Here is a 27,482-nt window from a genome sequence, read left to right on the forward strand (position 1 = left end):
GTCATTGCTGTGAAACAAAGGACCCCAAAGCTCAGTGGTTAAAATAATAGTAAATGTTTATTCTCCTGCAGGGTTTCTGTGGGTCAGAATTTGGGAGTGGCTGGGTTGCAGTGGAGACACTGCCCGGCTCTGCAGCCACCAGAAAGTGTGTACCCAAAGCACTGGCCTCCACGGCAGCTGTACCCACGGGCCTTGTCACCTCTCCTGGTGACCCACAGTGGGACACAGCATACCATCTCGCCATCTCTGTTCCCACCTCGCCCCCAGGCGAGGACAGGTCTGCCTGATGGTGTGGCAATTTCCTGGAGCCTGACGCCCCAGCCCCAGCAGAGTGCCTGGGGCCCGTGGTTTCCCAGTTCTGTCTCATATGTTGGTCACCATCCCCCAGGCTTGGGGTACAAGCTGTTCTCCACATCACCCGTGAACAAGAGCATTAAAAGTAGTGTTTTTGTTTTTCTCATTTTGTTAGTGAAAAACAAGCTCGCACCTCTTGTGATTCTGACACATGTTCTGTCTCCAAACAGATCATTTCTGTGTCTGGAAGACTTGCTGTGGGGTAAACTGGTCACCGTCCTGAGTGTGGACAGTGTAGGCGTCCACAGGAGCTGGTTGCCAGCTGCTTAGCTTCTTTCTAGGTCAGATTTGTTGTCCTGTGGTTCTTAGGCTCCGAACTGAAAACCAGGCTTGGGAATAAGACAGGTGTGTCTTTCCTGACCTGGCAGCTCTGGGCAGATGATCCCATCAGAGGCAGTGCATTTCCAGAAATGGCACCTATAGCCTCCAGGCGTTGTCGCACCTGGGGGGCTGCCAGCGTCTGGTGGTGGTGGCCTGTGTGCTGCTGGTCTAACAGTGAAGGGCAAACTGCGTCAGACAGGGTCTTCCCAGCCTGAGATCTGGACTCGTGCTGCTGGGACAGTATGCTCTGGATGTTGCAGCCGCTTTGTGCCTGGCCACTGCCCATCACTGGGCTCTCACGGGACAGAGTGAGGCTGGGCCCGGCCTGCTGCACAGGTGGTGGGTGCACCGCCCATATTAAAATTCCCAGCCCCCCTTTTACACGAGCTCTTTGGGAGTACAAGAGACAGGAATCTGACCGAGCATGAGCACTCAGGGTTCATGTGAGGGTTTTCCTGGTATCACGGAGCAGACCTGATACTTGTGGGGGACCTGTCTCTTGTCCAGTGCTTGTGTGGCTCCTTCATCCTCTGGGCTCTGCAGCTGCCTTCCTTTATGTCTTGTCCGTTGGTTCTCCAGTGGCTCCTCAGCTCTGGGTCCTGACATTGAGACTGGTAGGGACTGGCCTCTTCATCCATTCCCAGACTTTTCCAGAAAAGGTTGTGCTGGTCTCTTCCCGCCCAGGCCGCCCATTGGGTGCTACTGCAGGCAGCCCGTGGTGGGGGAAGATGAAGCCCTTCTGTTCCAGGGAGGACGGGCTGCTCTGACCTATAGCTCGAGTCAGACTGGGTGTTCCCCAGGGGGACTTGGGGCTTCCCAGCTTGGTTCTTGCTTTGGGTTGTGAGGGTTGCTAGGGTTGTGCCACTGCTGTGCCAACCATGAGCGCCATCTCTATGGGACAGGGGTGGCAGCATTCTTGGCATTCCAGTGAACGGCCAGTGAGCGCCAGAGCGGCACGTGCAGTGGCACCAGATCAGGGCAGATGCTGGGTCCCACCAGTCCTACCGGGGTAGACTCGTGAGGGCAGTCAGGCCCTGTTCTCATCGGGTCTTTGTCCAGCGTCCACTCATGCATCTGCTCTGGTGTGAAGGATTGTGGACAGGGCCTTCAGGGCCACATCTATGGGATTGAGGAGCCCTTGGGGCTGTGGGAAGGAGGAGCTGGCAGCGCCGGTGATGTGCCGGGGAGGGGGGTGTCTGGGGCTGTCTGACAGGTGCTGCTGTCATTGTGGGGGCACTGAGTCACTCTCCTGCTATAGCTAGGTCCTCGCTTCAAGGTACTTGGTGTCTTGTGGCTCTGGGGCACTTGGAGCCTGTTTGCTGGGACCAGTCTGTTTTGGGCTCCATCGGCAAGTGGAAAGTCTTCCTCACCCACTTCCTGGCCAGTGATCTTCTAACCCAGCCAGGCCTCAATCTGCCATTGTCCTCCTGGGCACACACACTTGGTCCCTTGGTTTCTTTGGGAAGTTGGGGTTTTGGAGAGTCCAGGAAGCTTTGCTGGGCTCCAAGGCTGTGCAGGTAGTCCCTCACATGTGTAGGCCTGACTTCCATCTCAGGTGGAGTCAGTGAGTTGGGATATATACTCTTGGTTTCTTGTGTGGATGATGCATTTAGTTTGTTCACTGTGCATCCAGTAGAGACCGTAAACCCACCCCTGGGATGCCGCGGGGCCTGAGGTGGGGGTTCTCCCATGCCAGGTTCAGGTGAGCTGTGCTTGTGTGTACTCCAGGCTCATCACTGCCACATGTGTGCTTGGGAGATGTGCTTCTGGAAGCTGCAAACCTCAGGCTCCTCATAGGACACAGGCTCTGGCCTCAAGCCATGGCCCCTGGAGCCTCAAGCTGTGGCCCCTGGGGACTGCATTTGCTCAGGGTGGGAAGATGATGGGGCTTCGGATACCCTGGCTTCCTGGAGGAGCAAGATGATGCTGGAAGCTGGGCTTAGATCTGCTTACAGGCTGGCCTGTGCTCACACATCCCATGAGGAGCCTCCAGCACACAGACGTGAGCTTCTGTGAATGCATGGTTCCTGTGGGTGGACATAGGTGTGAGTCCCTGAGCAACTAGGCATTCTGGGGGGGGGGGGGTGCTCTCACCAGGCCAGAAATTCCACTGCGCTGGCTGCTGGTGGTCAGAAGCCTGAGCAGGAGGGAGAAGAGACTTGTCTCTTGAGATGAACTGACCTGTGTTGTGGTTTGTGTGCATGCGTGTACTTAGGCACATGCGTGTTCATGTGTGGGTGTTGATGCCTCTGTATGGATGTGTGTGTACACCTGTGTATGTGTACACGTGTATGAGCTGGTGTAAGTAGTGCATGTGGCAAGGCAGGTGTTAGGAGGCTTGGTTTCCCAGGCACCCCCCCATCCCCAGCAGAGCTGCCTGTGTTGATTCAGTGAGGCATGCAGACGCCCTCTGTTGATGCCTGGTGGGGATGGAGGAGCTCTTGGCTCTGAACTCAAGGATGCTGGCATCACAATAGGCACTAACAGTGCAGGTGCCCACAACTAACTTATGCAAGTCTCCATTTTTCCAGTGGAAAATCTAGAAGAGACAAAAGCAGAAAGCACGTCAGCAATCATTCCTAGACCTGGACACGACCACTTGTAGTGTCCTAGGTGGTCCTGCAGACCCTCCCTGTGCATTGTGTGCCATGGGTTGTGACCTTATTTCCCTGGTGCCCCCAGTGTGCTCGTGCTGTCAGCAGGCACCGCTGTATGGGTGTGGCCTGGCATCTGCACGTGGTTGCCCCACTCATGAGATGGGGCGCCCAGGGTGTCAGGCACCCCTGCCATCCTGCTGTGTCCCCTGTTGTGCATATAAGTACTTTACGCCCAGTTTCAGGAGGAACTGCTATGTCCAGGGCTGTGACCATGCCCTCTTCTCAGGTCAATCACTAGTCTGCTTTCAAGATGGTTAGATGAATTTTCATGCTTACCCAAGGTGTGCCCCTGCTGCTCTCATACTTGCCATGTAATATGTACGTTGATCTAACAGACAAAAGCTGTTTGACTAACGGGTCAAGGGCTTACTTTCAAAGGCTGAAGTCTTCACGTGATCTTTTTTCACACTGAGTGTCCAGTTAGAGAGCTCAGCACTGGGGAGGCCCTGCACTCCCTGCACAGCTTCCTGCACTTGTTTGCATCACCACGGCCATGTGGTCTTTCATGCTTTATTTTACGCGCCGCTCAGACAGGCTGGCTTGTCCTCCCAGATGTCCTATTTATTGTTGTTGTTGCTTTCCGCAGGCCGGTCTAATTGAAGCCAACGGAGAACTCAAGGTCTTCATAGACCAGAATCTTAGTCCTGGAAAAGGTAAGGCGCCTCTTTCTGAAACGCCATTCTGTTTTTGTTGTTTTTTTAAAGATTTTATTTATTTATTCATGATAGACAGAGAGAAAGAGAGGCAGAGACACAGGCAGAGGGAGAAGCAGGCTTCATGCCCGGAGCCTCACATGGGACTCGATCCGGGATTCCAGGATCGTGCCCTGGGCCAAAGGCACAGGCGCTAAACCACTGAGCCACCCAGGGATCCCTAACGCCATTCTGTTGTACGAGTGTTCCATGTGGTGTATGTGTGAGTTTCTTTGGTGCAAGAGTCCTGCTTTGAGGGTGCCTGGGCCCCCCAGTGAAGTCAGCCAGACACCACCTGCAGGCACACATCTGTAGTGCAGTTCATTTTGGTGTGTAAGCCACATACTGTTTGCAGAAATTTGGGAATGTGAGGTGCCAAGAACCCAGGTCACATGGTTTCCTCCACCTCACGGCTCTTCAGGTGTCTGCTCTGGACACGGGCCCCAACCAGAACAGACTCAGATGCAAGGCTTGTGGTGCATACCTCATGTGCGGATGAGCATCTTCCTCGTCAGGAAGCCGTGTGTGTCTGTTCAGTGGCTCATTGGAGTTGAGGGGTGAGCATGGGGGTGGATTGGTCAAAGCCACTTTTCCCGAGGGCCCCATGGTTCCCCTTGTAGTGATCATGTCAGAGTGTGCTAGTTGTCTCCTTGGGTAGGCTAGCTGTGGAAGTGTTGCATCAGAGGAGATGCTCCTTCCAGCGTGGATGTGTGAGACTATGGAGCTCATAGTGGCTGGGTCACTTCACTGCCTCTTCTCTGTCCACACCAGCCAGGCTGAGGCCTGCACAAGTGACCTCTTGGGTCCCGCTGTAGCTTCAGGGGAGTTAGAGCTGGGTGTTGTGTCCTAGCCCCTTCCTGCCTGTCTGCTGTGGCAAGTGGGATGGCAGCCCAGCCACTCCTGCCCCATGGGGCCCTTGCCTGTGTGGCTCAGCAGGCCAATGTGGTTTGGGGCAGTGGGCTCATGCTCCGTCCCCTCTGTTGCTTTGGGATGTCACCTTCAGATGCCCATGGAGGCTCTCTTGCCCTTCAGGGCCCTTGGCCTGCGCCCTGTCCAGGCTCGGCTGGTGCGCTTCCTTATCCTGCTGGCTGCTGCCTCCACTTGCTCTCCTGGTTTCTCTGCTTTTGTGAAGGCCATAGGCAGAGTCCTGCTTCTTTGTGGATCCCTTGCTCTTCAGCTTCCTGCGTAGGGTTGGAGAGTCCACCAAGGGGCTCAGTGTGTAGCTTTCACTGTCCATAGATTGCATGAGTGAGAGACACTGTAGTGTAATTAGCAGGACACTTAGCATTTCAGGAGTTGTAGGCATGACATGTTTTGTCAAACTGATGGAGCAGAAATAACCATGAAAAAAACCCACAAACTTTGTTCCTTTGGAAATGATGGAAATCTTTCATTCTGGTGTTTACATTGAATTCTTCACTGTTGGGATACTCTGAGAGCCTTGCTTGTTATCACAGGCTGCTTGTCCCCTTTCCCTGCTTATGAATAGCTGTGTCCTGCAGAGTTTGATGGTGAGGCAGAGGTTTGAGAGGCACCAGAAAACAGCTCCTTGAGTCCACGAGGCAACATTCTGGTGTCAGTTGCCTGCTGACAAGTGCTAAAGTACTTGGTGTCTCCTTAGTGTGATCTGGCCCCCCTGCAGCCCCCTGTGCGCCCTGCAGTGGGTTCTGTGTTCTGCCCCTCGAGGTTCTCCTGGCTTCTGCCTCTGCATCTGTGCCCCTCCAGGACCAGGACGCCTCGCAGGTGCTCGGGTTCCTTGTGGGGCTCCTGCCCCACACCATCTCTGCGACCTGCTGCCCGTGCAGGCTTCTCATGCACTTCCACAGAAGTTGTTTTAATACAGAGCTGTTTGTGGGGCTGGGCTGCTAGGTGCTGTTCTGGCCCTGAGGGAGTGGGACCAGGTGCCTGAATGCCGCCTTCTGGTGCACAGGCTCTATCCCGTATCATCTGCCCGTCGAGACTGTTTCTACCTGCAGCCTCCTTTGCTTTGGGCTCCGAGATTTTGAGGTTAATTTTAGGCAACAGACTAAAGCAGCTGCTGATTTGAGCTGTTCACTTTGGGTCATTCATTGGTGTTTCATTTGGTTGAGGAGACCTTGGGTGTTGCATCGCGTTGTCTTTTTTTTTTTTTTTTGTAGATTTTATTTATGTATTCATGAGAGACACGGAGAGAGAGGCAGAGACACAGGCAAAGGGAGAAGCAGGTTCTGTGTAGGGAGCCCGATGTGGGGCTCGATCCCTGGACTCTGGGATCACACCCTAGGCCAAAGGCAGATGCTCAACCACTGAGCCACCCAGGTGTCCCTGCGCCGTGTTGTCTGATTCAGTGGTCACTGCAGGCACTTCCCGAGGACATTTGGCACAAGCTCAGCGTGGGTCACGGTGAGTGAGGCCAGACCCTGTGCACCAGCCTTTCCAGGAGCCCGGAGTCATCATGGCCAGTGGTGTGTGCCAGAGAGCGGGTCTCTGTGGAGTGCCTGTGAGGGGCAGGAGCTGGCTTTCACTGTAGCGGTTCAACTGTGGGGTGGGGAGAAGTCACGAAGAGGGCTGTGGCCCGGGCCCGGTGCGGGTTGGGCATTGCAGGGCAGGGGCTAGTCTCACTGTACCCTGTGTGCTGTGCCTGCCAGGCCAGTTTGCCCCAACTTTCCAGTCTACCCACTGAGAATTTGGGAACAGGCCAGTACCTGAATTGCACTGCACCCTGGGGACCCTTTTGCCCCCAGCTGGTACTGATGAGGCCTCCCCCGCCTGCTCCTGCCCAGGCTCTGGCCAGGATGCCCCTCACACTGGGGTCCCACATGCTCCCATGCGGGCTTTGCAGCTCTTGCCCTGTTGGTTGGGTCCTGATGGCAACTCAGCTCACCATCTTGGCCTCCAGTGCTGCCCATGACTCTCTTCTGCCTGTGTCTTTTTGCTGCTGTGTGGGGCCCATTTCCAGATCCCAGTGTCCACAGGCTTCTCCAGAGGCAGAGACTGTGGGAGGCATGCTGTGCATGTGAGAGAGGCTTGTTTCATGGAGTTGTCCCAGTTGATGAGGGGGTTGGCAGGTCTGAAATCTGCAGGCTGGACACAGGCAGGGGCCGGGGCTCTAACCCTAAGGCAGCGCTCCTTCCTCCTTGAGGAAACCCAGCTTCTGCTCTGAAAACCTTTGTCGGGTAGTTCTGGAGGGTGGTCTCTCTTCCCTGAAGTCGGCTTACTGGTTCCAGAGCAGCCCTGGCTGGCCTGTGAATGGGCAGCTGAGAACGGGCACCTTGGCAAGTGGGCTTATCCTGTTAGTCGTCACAGTTGCAAGATTCAGAAAGCTGTTCCCCCCAGAAAAACGCACTGAAGTCACCACATTCTGTACCCCTGGCCCTGAGGGCCAGAGCCCCCGATGCCATTGGCGATGGTGAATCCTATGTGTGACGGCACTGGGTTGCTTCTGGTGTTTTGCCAGTGGTGGTGATGCCAGTGTGAACCTTTGCATGCACTTTTGTTCCTGTGTTCTGAGCAGATGCTCAGGACTGGGTACTGGACCACGTGGCTCATGTGCATGGCTGCACCAAACACGTGAATGCCCAGCCCTGCATACCCGCAGCAGCCATGTTTTGGGTCCTGGTGGCCCAGTGGGTCTGAGCCCCTCTGCTCCCGGGCCTTCGTGCTGGTTGGGTCTGTCCAGGTGCTTTGCTGGCCCAGTTTCTTGCTGATGCTCCTGCCTGGTTCTCTTCTTCAGCCATCCGGCTGCTGCTTTGGGGTTCAGGCCGTTGTCCCCTGCCACGCGGGCACCCTCTGCTCCCGATGCGCCTGCTGCCTGCCTGCCCTCTGCACACAGCCAGCCTTCTTCCTCTCACCCAATCTCTGTTGGCCCATCAGCCTTACTCACACCTCTTCGGCAAAGTTCTTATTTATCAAACATTGCTCACTGCAGAAACTGCAAGGGTACTTCAGAATTCAGTTAAAAATGTAAAGGTACATGTATGTGTGTATTCACTATTCTGTACACACTCTCCGATGGCGGCATACAGGTGTGTCCTGTTGGCGTGTGCTTGTCCTGTCCCCGTGGTTGTGTGACTTAACACTTGTCTGTCGCTGGGCCATTCCTGGAGTTCCTAGTGCTGCCCATTGTCGCCTGGTGCCTTCTTGGTGGAGAGTTGTAAGACATGTTGATTGTTGACAGAGACCCGTCCTTTTCCCGAACAGCTCTGTGCCTGTGTGCGCTCCGTGTGTGTGTGTGGGGGGGGGGGGCAGATGCACGTCTGGCTGGTGACAGACACCTCCCGCTTCTGCATCAGTGTTGTGTCTCCCCTTGGAAGGGTTCTAAGGCAGGGGAGGTGAGATTTCAGTGGTGCCGTGTGGCTGAAAGCCTGGTGTTGCTGTGTGATTCTAGAGACATGGACACTGTTCCCTCCCAGAGGCGCATGCGCCTGCACACATGGTGGGTCGGTCCAGGCTGATATTCGTGCGGCGGTTGGGAAAGGACCCTGTGCAGGAGGAAATGGCAGAACTCACTCGGCCCCCCGGGGCATGTGCCACAGAGGCCCCAGCTTATCTCCTCCCAGCTGTGTGAACCCAGGGGACACCTAAAGCCTAGATGACGTCCCAACCTCTGAACCCTGCTGCTGGGCTTGCTATGACTGCCACGGTGCAAAAGAGACAGGTGCTGCACAAATAAGCAGTGAGGGCGTCGTCCACCTGCCACTGTCCGAGCCAGTGTCCTGAGAGTCCTGAGATGCAGTGCCCCTCAGACCAGGGCAGGGGGCGGCACCTGCAGAGCCCGTTTCCCCCTTCAGGGTGCTTGGCTGGGGAGCAGTGAGCACGTGGGGTGGCGTGGCTGTCGTGATGGTCCCCAAGTGAGCTCATCCTGAGAAGGACACCATTGGTGGTGATCCAGTGCCCACTGTGTGGGGTAGCACCTGCCATCGCCTGGGGCAGACCTTCTCTGGCACCAGTTCTAATGGCCCTTTCAGCCACATCAGTGCACAGAGTGTCTGGTGTGGTGGGCAGGATAGGAAGTTCTCAGAACTTAAAAATGGTTAAAATTATGTCCAAGAAAATATTAAACCCCATAATTTCATCATTTAAGATATCTTAAAACCTATAGATATTAATGGATTGTGATTATTATAATATGATTACATAGTATTTTTAGTATCCTTTTACTGTTACAGCTAGAGCAGTTCAGATCACGTATGTTCCTAGTGCATTTTCTTGCTAGGAAAGGAATCCTCCATTTCATGATGTTATATTTGAAAATACCTTGCATATTTCCCTAAATAAATGGCTTGAAGTCCAGTTCACAGTATTCTAGTGAGTAGATCTCTAGGCCGGTGTTGTGACTAAACTGGTTCCCGTCCCCCATGTGAGGGGTTGAGTGTGTGGTGGTCCTTGTCAGAAGAGGATGTTAAACAATTCTAATTTCTGTGATCACATTAAACCAGAAATGAAATTCCATCCTTGAGATTGACAAAAAGGGACATGTCTTCCTGAGTCAGCAGTTGACAGGAACTTGGGAGATGGATACTTGCTGGGTGGGCGTGTGTGTGTGTGTGTGTGTGTTGTGTGTGTGCATGGATGTGCTGGGCCAAAGCCCGAAATGCAGATGGTCACCTGGAGCACACGTTCCCTTTGGTGCACCTGCCCTTGGGAGACTCAGCAGGAGGAGGCCTGCCCAACATTAACTACTGCATTTAGGAGCATCTGTGCACCCGCACAGCCAGCCTGCTAGCACAGAGTAGTGGCTCAGCACCGCAGGAACCCGCTAGATCTGTCAGGATGGTCCCAGCAACGGGGTGAGCGCAGATGCAAGAAGATGTGATACAAGTCAGCTTTCTTTGAGATTTCAAAGGCCCACATGAGTAATGCTTGTATTTTCTTGGATTCACAGGCACAGATGGTGCGTCCTCCAAGCCCTCTGGCAGCAGCTGGGGATAGGGCGGGTCTGCGGGCGGGAAGCTTACCTCTGCTTTTCAGGCCTCTTCAGCAAATAGGGTAAAATGGTCATAGTTAAATCTAGGTTTTGTGGGAGCAGGACTGCTTCAAAGCAATTCTTTGTATTGAAGTTTCTCTCAACAAAACGAGGAAGAGCCCCTGGTGGAAAGGACAGCTGCTACCACTGTCCAGGAAAGGGCTCTGGGTACACATCTGCCTCTCTGCTCCCCCTTGCTCCCTGAGATCCCTGGGGCTCTACATGTTATTTTACAGAAGGACCTTCCTGTGGTTCTGGGTGGTTTGTGTTGCCTTCTATGGGTGGGAGCACTTGCATCTGGACCTGCAGGTCTAGCCCGGGAAAAGCGGCTGCGCCCAGTGCAGCAGTCCTGTGTTCTGTCTTCATTTACGTGACGCGCAAAGTAAGCGCTAAGACGTGTCCTAAGAACCGCCTGATGTTGGCAGTGTGTCATTTGCAGACTGAAAAAACCCATTTTTATCTTTTTTAATGAATCAATCCAGTATTCCTAGAAACCTAGGAATAATAGGTTAAAGCTAATCTATACATGAATCTGAAAAGTGATAGGTTTGTATGTTTTAAATCTCTCTATACAAAGTAGAATAATTTTGCTTTTTGTCTTTTAAAACATTTTGCGTACCTAAAACAATTGTTAAAAATTTGTTTTTGCTACGATATAGATCTCTGTGTTTAAAGGAAAATAAAAACAAGGCATATATTTACAGAAAATAAATATCTATTGGTGTTGGTTGGTAAAAATACTAATATTTAGCCAGTTGGTTTGGTCAACTTCTGCTGTTCAGAAATTATTTGGTTTTTGTGTGTGGCTGTAGGATTCACTGTTTAGCATATTCTGTTCTTTAAAATGCATGGACTTTTAAAGGGCACAAAAAATGAACCTTCAGGCTGGGCTAGATGGCCTCGTGAAATGAAGGAAATGACATCTGCTGCTGCCTGGCGTGAGCCACCACCCTACCCCCCATCCCCCTGCAGGTCCCCCCATCCTCCTGCAGATTCCCCCCTTCCCTTCCCCATCCCCCAGCCGGTCCCCCCTTCTTCCCATCCCCCTCTCAGGATCCTGTTCTCCCCTGCGGTGGCAGCCACAGGAGGCCAGTCTGCTCCAGGAGCCAGCAGGGTTCCTCTTCTCCCCGTAGGGCAGTGACCCAGTGACCAGGAGAGGGGGAGTTGGTCTGCTTCTTCCTGGGGGTGCTCTGGCCCTTCTCCATAGGACGTGGACCAAGCACACTCTGAGGGTCTCCACCCTCCACCTATTTTCCCGGGCATCACTGTCTCTTGTACGCACTCTCTTTATTTATTTCCGCTCTGTCTTCTCATGCCGTCAGGGCAAGGGCTTCATTTTTATGTTTTGAATTTTTATCATTTCTACTTCTTTTGATTTTATTATTTAATATATAAGATGGCTTTTTTTAAAAGTATTTATTTATTTATTTATTTATTTATTTATTTATTTATTTATTTATTTATTTATTTATTTAAGAAACAGAGAGGCAGAGACCTAGGCAGAGGGAGAGGCTGGCTCCTTGCAAGGAGCCTGATGTGGGACTCGATCCCGGATTCCCAGATCACGCCCTGAACCAGAGGCAGACACTCAACCGCTGAGCCACCCAGGCATCCCAAGATAACATGTTTTATCATTTTTATTCACTGTTGTATCCCTAGCACCAAGGACAGAGCCAGGCACACAGAACTCTAATGCTTGGAATGAGTGTTTCTGTTCATCATGTATCCTTCCCCTTTGCTTTGTGATGAGGTCATCTGCGTGTTCAAAGAGGGGGCATCTTCGTCACCAGGCATTTCATTTTTCTTTTCTTTTCTTTTCTTTTCTTTTCTTTTCTTTTCTTTTCTTTTCTTTTCTCTTTTCTTTCTTTTTTTCAAGATTTTATTTATTCATTTATGAGAGACACAGAGAGAAAGGGGCAGAGACACATGCAGAGGGAAAAGCAGGCTCCCTGCGGGGAGCCCGATGCAGGACTTGATCCTGGGACTGTGGGATCACGCCCTGAGCTGCCCAGGTGCCCCGATTGTTCAATTTCTAAACTAGTTTTGCACACAGAGAAATGCTAGAACATAAGTTGCCCCTAATTGTCACAATTGTAGTCTTTCAAGAGCTGGTATCCTCAGATCCCTGGGGGGTCCCTGCAGAACAGTCTACGTGAGCAGGCAACTCCACAGGGACTTGGGGCAGGTTGGTGATGTGCTTGCAGCCCCTGAGCTCTGCCTCCTGACATGAAAGCACCCAGGAGGGGCTGATTGGGTGGGAGAGCAGGTGGTCGTGTCCATGCAGGTGCTGTGAGGTGTGAGTTAAACTTAGAAGGATTTGCAACTGACCCACAGACCTAAGGTGGGTAAAGTAGGGACCTGTCATCAGAAGCCTCATCATCCTGAAGCTGTCATGTTTAGCCTTAATCCCCAGAACGGAACTAACCTGTTACCTCCTCACATTGTAGGTGTGGTGTCCTTGGTAGCTGTCCACCCCTCTGCAGTGAACACGCTGGGGAAGCAGCTGTTGCCAAAAACATTCGGACAGTCCAATGTCAACATTGCACAGCAAGTGGTAAGGGGCCCTGGGGAGGTGGGCTTGCATATTCTGGATGGTGGCCTCTTAGGCTATGGTGCGGAGGTCGGGGTGTGAGGTTTGCCTTCTGCTGTTCCCTCTCGAATGCTCACTGTGCTGGGATAGTGCCAGATTTCGGGGTGCCAGCGTGCACTCCCCTGGACCAGGCCTGCCTGCAGGTGTGACTGGACAGTGGGGCCTGGCTTAGGCCCGGCAGCTTCCTGGCCTGTGCTGTGTGCCCATGGGTCCCGAGTCTGCCCTGGGGAAGCCGTGTTGAGTTGTGTGTGGGTGGCAGCACCCAGCCTTGACCCTCCTTAGGGTGGACACTCCCTGCCTGGGATGGGGTCCCTGTGGAGCACACAGTGGGCTTAGGGCTCTGTAGACTGTCAGGGTACTGGGACAGGTGTGTCCCTGACTGCCCCACCTGATAAAAGGGGGCAGAGGTGGGTCTGCTCTCCTCAGCCCGTGCTGGGCGCCCCTGTGTATTGATCACCTGTGGGATTCAGTGGGCCCTTCTTGACGGATCTCAGTCAGATTGAAGCCTCCCTGACTCCTGGGCCATGTGTAGCATCAAGAGGAGGATGTTGACTGCCCACCTGAGCTTGCTCAGATCTGAGCTCCCGGGTAACTGTGGATGCGTCCCGTCACTTAGCCCCCGTCAGTAGGCGTGACTGCTTTTCTTAGAGAGTTGCTGTGATATTTGGCTCATCATAGCTTTTAATAAATGTGTTTTTGATGTAAGTTAAATATTCTGTTTTGTTTTATTCTGTAACTCATTTTATTTTTAGGTACTGTGTATCGGACATAGCTTGGGAATACCTCCTTAATTGAGAATCCATCTCTTTTTGTGGCTGTAGATAGTAGGGAAGAAAATTAACATGCACATTTGTCTGTTGGTGCCTTAAACTTTATCAGACCTAAAGTTACATCTCTGGTTGGAGCCTGGTGGTTTCGGAGTGGAGTTAGAGATGGTAACTCCCTTGTGAAGCCCAGCAGGGTGAGCAGCCGAGTACATGTCCGAATGTCTCTCAACTCCATCTGCCAGGCACTTGAGGACAGAAGGACGGGCGCGTTGTGGCTGCGGAGCCTCGTCTTCATGTGATGTGAGTGTGGCTTGGGCTCATGAGGAGCTTGGGCTGCAGCCCCGCCAGAGTCAGTGCCTGCGGGCACAGTTTGTAGGAGAGGACCAGAGAGAGAACAGCCTTCTGTCATCCAGGGAGGCCATGTTCACTGTGAACGGTTAGTTATTGAGTACCTGCTGTATGCCTGGTCCTCTGACTTTCGTTCTCGTTGTGGACCAGATGCGTGAGGAGGTCCAGCTTAGGGAGAAGACAAGAGCAAGTGTGCTGGCTGTGGGGGCCTGGACCAGGTGTCAGGTAGCCCTCTGGTGATGCTCCTTCCCGTCCGTGTGGGTGTCGGTGTCCTAAATCCATTCTCCTGAGAATGTAGCCAACCAAGTCTGCGTAGTATACGTCCAGGAAGTGCCACGAGTGACAGGGCTCCGTGTTTTCCCAAACTGGTGGCCCTGGGCCTCGGCAGAAGCACGTTCTCCACAGTGACCCAGGGCCCTTTAAATGCATATGTTTATTTAAAAGAATCAGAAGGTTCAGGAGGTGTGCCTCCTCTCTGGGAATTTGTCTCTGTTGACCTCTTTTTTTTTTTTCAGAAAGTATGCTGTTGATTTCATGGCTTTTGAATGAGTGATCCACAGTTTGGAAAACACTGTGATGAATCTGTGATCATTAGAAAATGATCAAGTGTGAATTAAAAGAATGAAATTGAGAACATTTTTCTTTCTGTGGTTTGTGGGTCATTAGCACTGACAGGTGACCTGACCTAGGACAAAGTGCCCAGTCAGCTATCCCACAGCCATGGCAGGTAGCACACTCATCCTGCTAAGAAGGGGCCCAAGGGATGTCCCCCTGGCTGCCCAGTGGACACAGAGAGACCCTAGGGTGCGCCCTGCCCCTGCGAAGGGCTGCCCTAGCACCTGGAGCCTGAGGGTGACTCGTTGGACAGTGGCATAATGGCCCTGGGGCACTCAGCTGTGTAGATGCTGGGATGTCAGGTTTCTTTCTTTTTTTTTTTTCTTTTTCTTTAATAAATTTATTTTTTATTGGAGTTCAATTTGCCAACATATAGAATAACACCCAGTGCTCATCCCGTCGAGTGCCCCCCTCAGTGCCCGTCACCCAGTCACCCTCACTCCCCGCCCACCTCCCCTTCCACCACCCCTAGTTCGTTTCCCAGAGTTAGGAGTCTCTCATGTTCTGTCTCCATTTCTGATATTTCCCACTCATTTTTTCTCCTTTCCCCTTTATTCCCTTTCACTATTTTTTATATTCCCCAAATGAATGAGAACATATAATGTTTGTCCTTCTCCGATTGGGATGTCAGGTTTCTGAACTGTTTCCTGCATCAGCTCTGTGATGTGGGTGGAGACATGTACAAGATCTTAGAAAACTGGGATTTTTACTTGACTATACACAGCAGTGTGTCTGTCCCCCATGGGAATATTTGCATGTTCACAAGACCGAATTCCGAGTCTTTGTCAAAGACAAAGCAGGCTTTCCCTTTCTTCTGTGAAGAGATGGCGTGGGGTGCTCAGACTCAACCACGTGCAGGGCAGGTCACACTGCCGTCCCCTGAGCCGCTCTTGCCTGGAGTGTGTCTTTTGCTGCTGGTGCTAACTGCCACCTTCCACTGCAGTGTTTAGGGTGCCAGGTCCCCCATGAAGCCGCTGTTGGGGTGAGGCTCCCACACACGGGTGGGCTGGTGGGGCACCACAAGGCCTGCTCTGTGATCCCTTTGTTCCGAGAGTTTTCCTCTTTGTGTTTTGGTCTCACTTGGGGAGCCCTGAAAGAGAGGGCTTCATCCTTGTCCATGTCCCTGAAGGGAAGGGCAAGTGAACTAGGGCAAGAGGAACAGTGGGGATGTACCCTGAGGCTTACTCTGTAGGTGCCCCCGCTCTCCACCACCTCCTTGGTGCCTGCTGTTCCGTGGGGCTCGCTGGTGTGGGGGCATTTCCTGCCTCTTCTGGTGAACCCGGGGACACACCTGAGGTCGATGAGGGCACAAGTGCTGATCGATGGCGTCTAACTCAGCAGGGTCAGCTGTCAGGGGCTCACGTGACCGTGTTCTCTGAATTTCTTAGCTAATGGAGCTCAGCAGTGGCTGTAGATGATGGGAAATGTAAAATGGCAGGGTCATATGCGGGACATTTCTGATTGTGTTCTGAATTGTCTCTTTTGACTGTAGGTAATTGGTACGCCTCAGAGACCTGCAGCGCCCAACACTATCGTGGTAGGAAGCCCACACACCCCTAACACTCACTTTGTCTCACAGAACCAGCCTTCAGACCCCTCACCTTGGTCTGCCGGGTGAGCACATTGCCTAGAATTATAACCTCCAGCTCTCTGGGCCATGAGGGCTGGCCGTCATGCCCAGAAAAGATGTAGTCAGGGTACACTTTTCCTCGTAAAGGAGAAGTCTGGCTGCAGGGGGCCGCCTCCCTGCGGTTTGGGGGGAGGGGTCTGCACCATGGAGGGTGGCCAACATGCGATCGGAAGAAGACGAGGAAGCTGGCTTCTCAGCACTTTGGTGACTTTGGCACTTTTTCCGTTTTCTGCACTGGAAAGTAGCATCTAGGGAAGAGTGTGCAAATGTGGTGGATCTCCCATAGCCTCACCCGCTGTGGCTCTGTAACTGCTGTTCCACGGGTGACACCCACCTGTAGGAGGGTCCCGGCCCACTGTCACCTTGACCCTGTCTTCCAGTAAGCAGCCTAGTGAGGAAATAATTTTACTCGGAGGTCAGCTCTGTGACTTTCCTTAAAAACAAAAACCTTTTGGGAATTATGTCTGTATTGGTTCCAAAGCAAAAACCGTGATTCCCTGAATCACCCAGCAAGGTGTCTGTCCAGAGCCACCCTTCCCTTGACGTGGTGACTTAAAAAGTTGAGACAGTGGCTTTCCCCCAATTTGAAGCACATTGTGGTCTTCAGTGTCGGGTGCCCACTGCCACATGGCTGTCATGGTCTCCACATCGCCTTGGCTCCTGGCCTGCTCAAATTTTCCCTAAAAGTTCTTAAATTTGCAGTAAAACTTGCATAATTCTGTGTCAGTGGGCATCTTTTTAAGAAGCAATGTTGGTGTATCAGTACACATCAGATGTGCACTGGCTCCTGCATATCTGATGTGTGTCTACCCTGTTTTTCCTGGGAGCTGATGGAGATGTGAGGCCTGGCCACCTAAAAGTCTGTTTTCTGGCCCCTAAAGAAAGCAAGAGAGCCTTGGCCCCAGGGCTGTGCCCAGTGCACTCTGCAGACGAGCCAGGTCCCCAGGGCCACACCTGGGGTCTCGGCCCATACCCAGCTTGCTAGCCTGTGGGTGGACATGTGTGTCCCCTGGGGCTGGTGCTGAGGGCACCACTGTTCCTTTGTATTTTTGAAGGAAACGCCACAGGAAAGGGGAGAAGAACGGGAAAGGCCTAAGGCACTTCTCCATGAAGGTGTGCGAGAAGGTGCAGAGGAAGGGGACCACGTCCTACAACGAGGTGGCCGACGAGCTGGTTGCAGAGTTCAGTGCTGCCGATAACCATATCCTACCAAACGAATCCGTGAGTATGTGCCGCATGGCAGGGAGACGCCCTGGCGTCGTACTGCTCACTCTTGTTTTCTCTGGAACTACTTGAGACACACAAGTTCAGAGAACAACACAAAAGAATTTTCTGGATCTTTCGGCAGTATGACACTTTATCATCCCCAGATGGTGTCATGCGTGGGCTCTGGCTCCTGTTGGGTCAGCTCCCTGTAGAGACTCCCTTGGAGATCTGTGGGGATGCGCTAGGAGCCATCTAGCCACAGCTGGTGTGTTCACAGGGCATAAGGCGGGTTGGTGGTGTGCTTCCCTGCATGTGGTTGAGTGTGGCGTTCAAGTGTCCACCTGTGAGCTGCTCTGGATGGTTTGGAAAACTTATGCTCTATCCTCCCCAGGCTTACGACCAGAAGAACATAAGACGGCGAGTCTATGATGCCTTAAATGTGCTGATGGCCATGAACATCATCTCTAAGGAGAAGAAGGAGATCAAGTGGATTGGTCTACCCACCAATTCGGCTCAGGAATGTCAGAATTTAGAGGTATGCGGCTAACCACCTGTTTCCCGCTGTGCCCTTGTAGATGTGCCCCCTGTGTAGTGTGTTTGGGGTGGGCATTTCTGGTGTGTGTGCTGGAGGTGCCCACTCAGGGTTTGAAGCTGTGTGTTCCTGGCCTGGACCGGGGGTCGGCTGCTTCCCCAGGCCCCACGCCTGCTCACCAGACATTGGCATGCCATCCGTCTAGCCTCTCCGTGCTCTGTGGGCACTGGCGAGGAGGTGGCCTGCCTGGCCGCGGTTGCTGATCCCCAGCATAGATAAATTCTGAATCCTGACAGCTGAGGTTTGAGTTTTATAGCTGCTGTGTCCGAAGACACTGCCGTGTCCAGAAGATAAGAGAAGATGGAGTGGAGGGTGTGGTTTTGAGATTAAAGAAACTCCCCTTTGTCCCAGGACATGTGCCACGTGCTATAGGCCATCTGTTTCCATGCTGTTAGTTTAGCAAACAGGCCAGGGAGCATGTCCCTAGGGGGCACTGCTAGATGGAATATGATGCCACCATCTTTGTTTTGAAGGTGGAGAGACAGAGGAGACTTGAAAGGATTAAGCAGAAACAGTCTCAGCTTCAGGAGCTCATCCTGCAGGTAAGGGTGCTGCTCTCTGGAGGCAGCTGCTTTGTGTCTGCTGGTCTGGCTCCCTCCTGCTGTGGCATCCCCTGTGCCCTGTGATCCACTGCCGCGTCCCGTGCCTGTGCGCCTTGCATGCAGATGGAGGGCTTTTACCAGGGTGTTATCCTAACTGTCCTGTGTTACTGTTCATTTCTTAACCACACCTCGCTTGCAAACCCTGCGCTGGAGTGCATGGCTGGGAAGAAACATAGAATACCTAGGGCTCAGTGCCGTGCAGCCTTGGTGCCTACCTCCTGGGGAAAATCTCCGCTTTGAGATCTGAATGCACATTTCACAAGCACCCACTGAGTCGGGCACAGGTGTCCTTGATGTAAACTTTCACAGATGAGGGTCTTCTTCCCAGAGAGAATGGATGTATGGGTGAGCACATGTGCTGCACGCGTGCTGCTTATCACAGTCTAAATGACGGGAGGGATGCCTTGTGGAAGGTAGCATGTGAAGCTTCCCCAGGGACAGGTATGAAGTGCGTTCTGAGTACCAAACCCCAGACCAGGGGTGTGAGATGGGCAGCATGTGTGGTTGGGGGACGTGTGCCGCCATCCCCGTCCCTGTAGGGTCCTGGAGATGCCCATTCAGGGTTGGAAGCAGAAATAACAAACATACCAGGAGCTTGCTGGAGTGGGGGCTGGTCCCTGGATTGAGGCTGTGTGGCACTGGGCCATCCAGCTGGGGCCTACGGTGTGCGAGTCAGCTGCTGTGGAACTGGTGGTTGGCCAAGGAAGGGGACATGGCTTAGCCGTGATTTATTGAGGTGCTCATGGACCCCAGGGCTGTGAAGCCACAGGCCCCATGGTAAGGTTGGAGGGAGCATGGGGAACCCTGGGGTCCTGGGGGAAGTGCAGTGGGGTCTGAGGACAGGCCTGGTGGCTGATGTCAGGAGATCTTCAAACACGGGAGAAAGCAGAGGGGAGGGGTCAGTGAGAGGCTTAGTGATAGCTGCTGGCCCAGTGCCTGCAGACTGCAGCGGAGGGTGTAGTCTAGCCATGCTGGGTGCACTCGGCACGGGGTACCTCGGTCACTCCTCCACCCTAGCCTTTGGTGCAGGGAGTGCTTTGGTGGACAGGATGTGGCTGCAGAGGGCAGTAGGGCAGCACGTGCATGTCTGTCAGCAGTGGTCCCTCTCTTCGGCTCAGTTCCCTGTGATATCCACAGCACACGAGGCTACTTTAAAATATCCAGTCACTGCCTCTCCTGCCTAGCTGTGAGCCCCAAGTCCCCTCCCAGGCGCTGTGGCCTGGGGCTAGCTGAGGAGGGAGGGGTGCTTCCTGGCTTTCACCTGACCACACGCGAGTTATGGTGAAGGTGTACGTCACTGCAGAGCTCAGGGCCCACACCCTCAGAGCCCTGTGCCAGCGGGTCTGCAGATGTTTGCTGCTCCAGGTCCGTATGGGGGCATGGCCCCATGTCTGCCTTCTCGGGACCCAGAGGGGCAGGAGGAATGGAACATCCAGCATTGATGCGTTTCTTTTAACCATTCCTGGGAGACGTTTTTATCTCAGTGGCCTGAGCATTTGCCTCCATTCCCCTTGGGCTGTTTGGTGTTCAGGGTGTGCATCCTCTGCTGAGCCCTCAACGGGGCCTGCGTCTCCCCCTGGTTTGCTCTGGCCTCTCACGGGCCTGACCCCTGTTGCTGTCCTGTGGGGTTGGGCAGAGTTGTTGGGACACCTATGGACAAGGCCTTCGATTGGTGGCAGCTGGTGTGAGCAGCGTGCTGGTGGCTCATCTTTTTTAGCAAATTGCCTTCAAGAATTTGGTGCAGAGGAACCGCCAGGCGGAGCAGCAGGCCAGCCGGCCGCCGCCCCCCAACTCCGTCATCCACCTGCCCTTCATCATCGTCAATACCAGCAAGAAGACCGTGATCGACTGCAGCATTTCCAACGACAAGTAGGTCCATTGATGAGTGGGCCCCTACTCTGAGGTCCCAGCTGAGCCTCAGGTCAGCGTGGAGAAAGCCAGTGTCACACTCAGAAGTAGCATGTTCACTTTTTTTTTTTAAGATTTTATTTATTTATTCATGAGAGACACACAGAGAGAGAGAGAGAGAGGCAGAGACACAGGCAGAGGGAGAAGCAGGCTCCATGCAGGGAGCCCGACGTGGGACTCGATCCCTGGTCTCCAGGATCACGCCCTAGGCCAAAGGGGATGCTAAACTGCTGAGCCACCCGGGCTGCCCCCACTTACTTCTTTATAGAAGTATCTAATTTGTGATTATTGTATATAGTCTTTCAGTGTAATGAGATGATAGACTTCTTTTTCACATCCCCGGTTTTGTGTTTATCTCTTAAAATGTAAAATCTCTCAGGGTTATTATTAGCGCATCCGTTTAAACCTTGTACAAGCAGTAGCCAGTGTTCAGTTTCAGCATTGGCCTGAGGTGTGGGCAGTTGCCCCACGCTCAGCTCTGTGATGCCTGCTGCTTCTGCGGTGATGGGTTTTGTGGGATGCCAGATGAGAAAAGGTCCTGGGAGGCTGGGCTGAGTGACTCTGCTTGGGGCCCCATGTGTCCCGTGTGCCCCACATGCCTGCACCGTCAGGAACGTGGCATGTGGTTCATTTTCCGGTGGCGACTTTGTCTCTCAGGTTTGAGTATCTCTTCAACTTTGACAACACGTTTGAGATCCACGATGACATAGAAGTGCTGAAGCGCATGGGGATGGCCTGTGGGCTGGAGTCCGGAAGCTGCTCTGCTGAAGACCTGAAGATGGCTAGGAGTTTGGTGCCGAAAGCACTGGAACCCTATGTGACAGGTCAGTCTTGTCCGGTCCCCTTGGTGGCCATGGGGCCAGATCCCCGCTCTGGATGTGTGGCCCGCCTTTGCAGAGGCCAAATCCAGCACCGGGCACCAGGAGTGGACTCAGCCAGGAAGGGGGCCCTGGGGCCGTGAGGCGGGTAGGGTACAGGGCCGGCAGGCTGGACGCCATATTGGCATTGTGTGGTTTATGTGACGGAGGTATTAAGTTAGGATTTCACCTTCTGGGTTCAAGAAGGCAGGGACTGGAATGTCAGAGGGTGTGGACGAGGTGGGTGGTTGACCTCTGAGGTCCCACAACCAGAAGAGGCTCTGGGGAGTGCTGTGCTCTGTGCCTCTTCCCAATGTGGGGGTGAGGACGGGTTTGCCTGGGGGGCAGTTCTCTGCTTTCGCTGCCCTTCTGGGGACTCCTTTGAGGAGCCATGGGGTTGTGGCCACGGAGGGGCTTTGTGGTGAGAAGGCTGCTGGCCCTGCACTGCCTGGGGGTGTGGATCTCCTCCCAGAGCCACTGGGCTGGATCAGACACCACAGCAGCTGCCAGCAGTGCATGCCATCTCCTGGGATGGGGAGTCAGGGTTGGTCCTCCTGCTCTCGACCCCACTTTCAAACAGTGTCCATTTACGGGACAGCTGCATGGTCATCAGTGATCACGTAAACCAAGGACTGGGTGCCTTCTTGGGCAGGATGGCTGGTGTCCTGGCACAGAAGCTGCAGGGCGGGTCAGCTGTCTGGCCTGTACCTGTGACCTTTGCCTTGTTTTCTTCTCATTTCAGAGATGGCTCAGGGATCAATCGGAGGGGTGTTCGTCACGTCATCAGTTTCAACCTCAAATGGCACAAGGCTCTCTGCCAGGTACTACAGCTCTGGGCTGGCTGGTGGGTGGAGCCCCTGGCTCTCCTGAAGACCGTCCTGCCTCCTCCAGGGCTCCCCACTGGCTCCCTCGCGTGGATGGCGGATCCCCACACTCTGCCCACAGTTTTGGCTGCTCCCGGCCACAGCTCCTCTTGAGCTGCATCCCCTGAAGGCCCATCGTAGCTCATCCCCTGGGTACACAGGATCCTCTTGCTTAGGGTTTCTTCCCCCTAAAACATCAAAGTGATGCGCGTGCCTTTTATTTGTTAAAAAGTAGGATGCATTGAAGGTAGGGCTGGAATTGCCTGAGCTCTTGCTGGCAGCCTGAGGGATGGGGTGTTTCTCCGTCTGTTTCCTATTTCTGTTTAACACAGTTGAGATCACAGTGGACATAAAACTTTATCCCTGCTTTCTTTTTTTTAAGATTGTATTTATTTGAGAGATAGAGTGTGTGTGCACAGGAGCACGGGGAGGGGCAGAGGGAGAGGGAGATGGGGACCCCTCGCTGAGCAGGGAGCCCGATGTGGGGCTCAATCCCAGGACCCTGGGATCATGACCTGAGGCCAAGGCAGATGCTTCATTGACTGAGCCACCCGGGGCCTCTGTTTTTTGCTTTATTATTTACTGTATGTGTTTTTTTTTGTGTGTTACTGAAGTTTTATTATTTAAATCACCATGTAGTAGCCTTTGAACTAGCCATCCTGCAAAAGCAGGATTATGTTGTCGCTGGGTATTTATCTTAGTTTTCTAAAGATTAACATAAGATAATTTCTGCATTAAGTATTGACAAAACAATGGTTTTATTAACTTTCATGTTATGTTATACGTTATTATACATATTGTCTCATATCAGTCTTAAATACTAATAAATGTCTAATTTCTTGAAGCGTGAAATAGATTAGTGGTCTATAGGTTCAACAGAATGGAATTGATCTGCTCAAGGGTGATGTGGCGCTCTGTGGCCGTCACCGGCTTCTGGGTTCTGTGACACGAGTGAAGCTCTTGACTTGCGCCATGCGATGGGCTGGCTGTGGGGTTGTCACCGCAGTCCTTTGTGTAGTATCTGGCCCCCATCAGATTTAGGCAGAGGTCAGCTCAGTAGGTGGTCGTAACCTTCCCGCTGTGCACGGGTGGTTGTGAGTCTGTGGGATGCTGAGCACTGGTTATTCCAAGAGGCGGAATTTGGGTATTAATGCAGGTTTATAGCAAGGTAAGGAGAGCCACTACCATTTCAGAAGAAAAACTAGTGTAGAAACTGGCACTGATACTTTACCGAGGCACAGTGATTTCTTGGACAGTTAGGTGGTTCCCACTTAGAAGAAAAGATGCAGTTTGAAGTAGTTTTTTGGCTAAATTTTTTTACCCTTTCTGACTTTTTTGCTAGGCTGGATTTCACAGATGTGGAGTTCCTTTGTCAAAGACTGTCACCTTTAATAGTTTTTAATCATATGGTGTTCATTAATTCTAGTAAAAGGCATTAAAATATATACGTGTGGTTGTATGTCAAAGAAAAGCGTTTGTTGGAGCCACGGCTCTGGCCTGTGGTAGGTATGGGATGCTATAGCCTTGGGGCTCCCACCTGCATTGCCAGGTGAGAGTGGTGCTCGTCAGCCCACGCCCCAAACTCCCTCTTCTTCGAGCGTAGAACAGCCGTGTTTCCTGTGTGGTTCTACCCTCCTGTGTCCTGTCCTGTTGAGGCAGGTGACTGAAGGCCTTCCCGTTGAGTAGCAGAGAGGATGCTGAGCATGGGGTTTCTGCTGGGGTGACCTCCAGACCCCTGTGTGGTTATGGGGTGTCTGGCTAGAATCTGGAGGAACTCTGTTGAGCTTTAAATTCTAGACTGGCATCCCTTCCCTTTAGTATGTGGTGTTTCTTAGAATACCTTTTCTTCTCAATTACTAAGAAATCACAATGACTTTTGACAATAGATTATACTTCTCAGGGGACGTGTGCACCTCATAGGGGGTATGGGCTGTCACCTGCTGGTGCCCCGAGACGGTGTCTGACCCGCTCTGCTGGGTCCTGAGGGGTGGTGCCTGAACCCAGAAGTCTTTCCTCAGGATTGCGGCTTTTTAAAGATCTCTCTAGGCCAGGGCCTTCTTGCCCAAGGCACTGTTGATATTGGGGCTAGAGGATTCTGTCATGCACCTTGTGCTGTGCCTAGTGAGGTGTTTAGTGGCACCCTTGGGCTCAGATGCCCCCCAGTTGTGATAGCAGAGGAGGTTAGATGTGCCCTGTTGAGACTCTCAAGGGTACAGGGGCAACGTAGACAGGTTCCAGACACCCGTCTGAGGGACCAGAGTGTAGGCAGCCCTGCTTCCCAACAGTACCCGCCCTGCAGGTCTGCCCCCCTGGGCTCCTGGACCTTGCCCTGCCACCCCCCTGGCTTTGAGCAGCTGCTGTTTCATGAAATGGTAGAAGGCTATGGGGTCCTTGGAGTTGTTTCTAGAAGTGCAGGTTGCAGAGCATCTGAGCGAGACTCATCTGTCACACAGCTCGTCTTCCTAGGCTCTGCACTGATGCCAGAGGAGCTGAGGGTGGGGCCTGGGGGACTGTGGACACATGCATTCACACAGCATCACTCAGGCACATACATGTGCACATGCACACCCACACATGCACACTGACTCAACACATGCACACACACAACACACGTACATGCACAACCACACATGCACACACAACATATGCTTACACGTACAGCACATGTACAGACTTGCTTGGCATCTGGGGAGCCACGTCTTTTTCTGGGGGCCCCTTTTTCCTAACATGTTTTCGGCTCCCTCCTGGAGATGGAGGGGGTCACAAGGTCAAGGCCCAGAAGGAGCCGTGGGTTTCCAGCTGGAGCATGTTGGGGTTTTGTCGGCAACTTGGTCACTGACATCGAGGTCCTGTCAGTGTTGCTCGTTTCTGTTCTGTCGCAGAGGACGGCTCAGGAGAAGCGCCGGGCTCACAGGGGTGGATGTCGGGGGTCCCTGATCTGCCCACATGGTAGGGAAAGCCCCTTCCCCCCCAGGAGCCAGCCCGCGTCCCACCGACTGCCTTGTCTCGCCTCATCCTCACAGTGACCTGACCAATGGTGCAGACGGCATGCTGGCCACGAGCTCCAGCGGGTCTCAGTACAGCGGCTCCCGGGTGGAGACCCCTGTGTCCTACGTTGGGGAGGACGAAGAGGAGGACGATGACTTCAATGAGAATGAGGAGGAGGACTGACGCCCGCCCGTGGCCCGCCCTCACGGTCTACATCGGGAACACCGCTTTCGGAAGAGACTGCTTCTGCCGCGGGCGTGTGTTTCTTCCTGGCCTCCTCCCAAGGAGCCAGCGGTGAGCTGATGGCGCGGCCGTGCGGCCCCACTGAGCAGGCAAGGGCTGTGCTCCTCGGGGTCCTGGGGGGAGCTGTGGTGCGCTTCCATGCCAGCGGCGACACAGGGCCTTTCTTCACTGTCTAGGATTTTGTTTTCATTGTCTGTTTCTCATTCAGAGTTCGCTTTGCCCCCCAATTCTTGCTGAGTGTGCCGAAGCCGTGTGCCCCATCCACGTCGCGACAGTAAAATGCAGTGTGGCCGTGGCTGGTGCACCTGGGCACCATGTGTCTGCAGTGTGTTGGGAGCGGCACAGCTGCTGGGGGCATGTGGCCCCCTCCTGATGCCCCCACCTCTTGGGGCGTCTGGGGGCCCTGGCAAGCAGCAGGGCTATGCTCCTCAGCATTCAGCGCCAGAAACTGTATCATGACTTTATTTACCCTTAAATTATATTGACTGTGTGATTCCATCAAGTTTATGCCTTTTTTTTTTTTTTTTTTTTTTTTTTTGCTCTATGTTGCAGCAAACAATTTGCAAAGTTCTTTCTTTGTTTTTGTTTTGTTTGGTAAAAGTTTACTGCCGTGCTGGTGCAGCTGCGACAACTGTGGAAGGCTCGGAGCACATTTGCTCGTGGGAGGTCCGCCTGATTTCTTACAGGCGGGGTGTGGAAACTCCTGTGTAGTCGTTTACATACCTACACGTCTGTCATCTAAGGACACGAACTGAAACAAACGTTATTTGTTTCGTGAGCATCTTCCTGTAATCTATGATGAAGTTGACATTAAATATAGAGAATGTTCTAACAGTTTTTTAACTCAAAATTTGTCAATCATTTTTAATAGTTCTTTTTTTATAAAAAGAAAAAGGAATTTCAGGACAGGCAGTATAGTCCCTTTTAAAATTTATTCACAAAGAACCATTAACCGCACAGTTGCTGTCAGCTGCCTGTTCTAAACAATAGTCTTTTTATTGAAACACAAATAAACTTTTCTGTAATATTTTATGGAATATAAAGAGACTTTAATTGTTTGACTTGTTTAACTTGGCACTGTTAGTTTTTATTAATAAAACGCGCATGGGCATTTTAAACACGCTCTGTGTTCCTCTAATTCAGGATTCTGGTCCATAAGTCAATTTATCTTCTGTGTCAGTATTGCTTGTCTCCAAGCAAGGGGTCGGGGGCCCAGTGGACACAGCCCAAGTGCACCTGCCCTCCCAGGCCCTCAGAGTTGACCCAGATTCTGGGGGTTTGACTTTCAGGAGTGAGGTCGTGAGGTGAGAAAGGATGGTGAAGTGTTCACCGCAAGCCTTGGAGGGGTGTCCGTGGTGCTATGGGAGGAAGTGGCCTTTCTTGCCAGTCTGACTTCCTGCCAGTGTCCCGAGGGCAGCGGGACCTGGGGGCGGGTGAACGTGCAGCTGCCATGTTCTGGTGCTCCCTGCCTGCTGCATGCAGGTGGAACCCGTGGAGGTGACCTGTGCTGGGCATCGTGGGGGCAAGCAGCTCGCAGACCGCTGGCACACGGGTGTCTGACATCTTTCCCACCCTCCGCTGCGTGGGGCCTTGTAGCTCTGTTGGTGGTGACTTTGTGCCTGGTGCTCACAGGGGATTAGGGTACCAGGCTGTGTGAGATGACTGGGGTGGAGGGGGCGAAGCTCCAGGAGCGCAGGGCTCTCAGTCCAGGCTTTCACAGGGGGCTTCAGGGAGACGCCCGCTCATCCCTGGGAGTCGGAGGGTGGGCTTGTGTCCGTGGCTTAGACCGTACCCCACATGTGCTGCCCTCCTGCCTCGCATGCCTACCTCCTGCTGCCGCATGGGTTCTCAGGGGCATCCTGCTCCAGCCTTGTCTGAATTTCCCCCAACAGGGGATTAGAAACTTTAAGAAGAAGATTTTAAAGAGAAAGTGATTTTGTTACATTTTTCCTTTATCAGAAGAGACATGATTGTTTAACATAGTACCTTTAATGTGTTTTAGTTTTACAGTTTGGGAATTCTGTTCTTTTAGAGCAAGCCTTCAGAATGCCTGATAAGTAGTGTTTCTATGGGAGTGGGAGCAGTCTTCACGTAGACACGGGGACTGGGATGTCATTGAAGTTAAAAAGACTAGGGAATAGTGAGGAACATGAAGTCTGCTGCTGCCTCAGGGTCGCCACATTGGCCTAGTGTTTTTATCGTAGCTACTGATTCTGGGTCAAAGAGCAGAAAAGACTTAGCGAGAGGCTGTTGATTGTCACACTAGGTGCCTAGTGCACAGCTGCCTGCAGTTCCCGGGCGTTTA

General features: G+C 52.8%; 1 protein-coding gene across 4 annotated transcripts in view; it reads left to right on the forward strand.

Moving 5' to 3' along the window:
- The window catches only part of TFDP1 (transcription factor Dp-1), a 41,971-nt gene extending 15,676 nt beyond the window's left edge, over window positions 1–26,295 (forward strand). For all 4 annotated transcript variants that reach the window (XM_049099192.1, XM_025441093.3, XM_049099191.1 and 1 more), the window contains 10 exons: window positions 3,919–3,985; window positions 12,416–12,522; window positions 15,781–15,902; window positions 16,974–17,139; window positions 17,516–17,659; window positions 18,190–18,258; window positions 20,036–20,187; window positions 20,884–21,050; window positions 21,826–21,904; window positions 24,970–26,295. In XM_049099192.1, the coding sequence (XP_048955149.1) occupies window positions 3,919–3,985; window positions 12,416–12,522; window positions 15,781–15,902; window positions 16,974–17,139; window positions 17,516–17,659; window positions 18,190–18,258; window positions 20,036–20,187; window positions 20,884–21,050; window positions 21,826–21,904; window positions 24,970–25,117 (1,221 nt within the window). In that variant the 3' untranslated portion in view covers window positions 25,118–26,295. The remainder of the gene's footprint in view (window positions 1–3,918; window positions 3,986–12,415; window positions 12,523–15,780; window positions 15,903–16,973; window positions 17,140–17,515; window positions 17,660–18,189; window positions 18,259–20,035; window positions 20,188–20,883; window positions 21,051–21,825; window positions 21,905–24,969) is intronic.
- Window positions 26,296–27,482: the final 1,187 nt, after the last annotated feature.

Source organism: Canis lupus, chromosome 22 (assembly GCF_003254725.2).
Source record: "Canis lupus dingo isolate Sandy chromosome 22, ASM325472v2, whole genome shotgun sequence".
Lineage (NCBI taxonomy): Eukaryota > Metazoa > Chordata > Mammalia > Carnivora > Canidae > Canis > Canis lupus.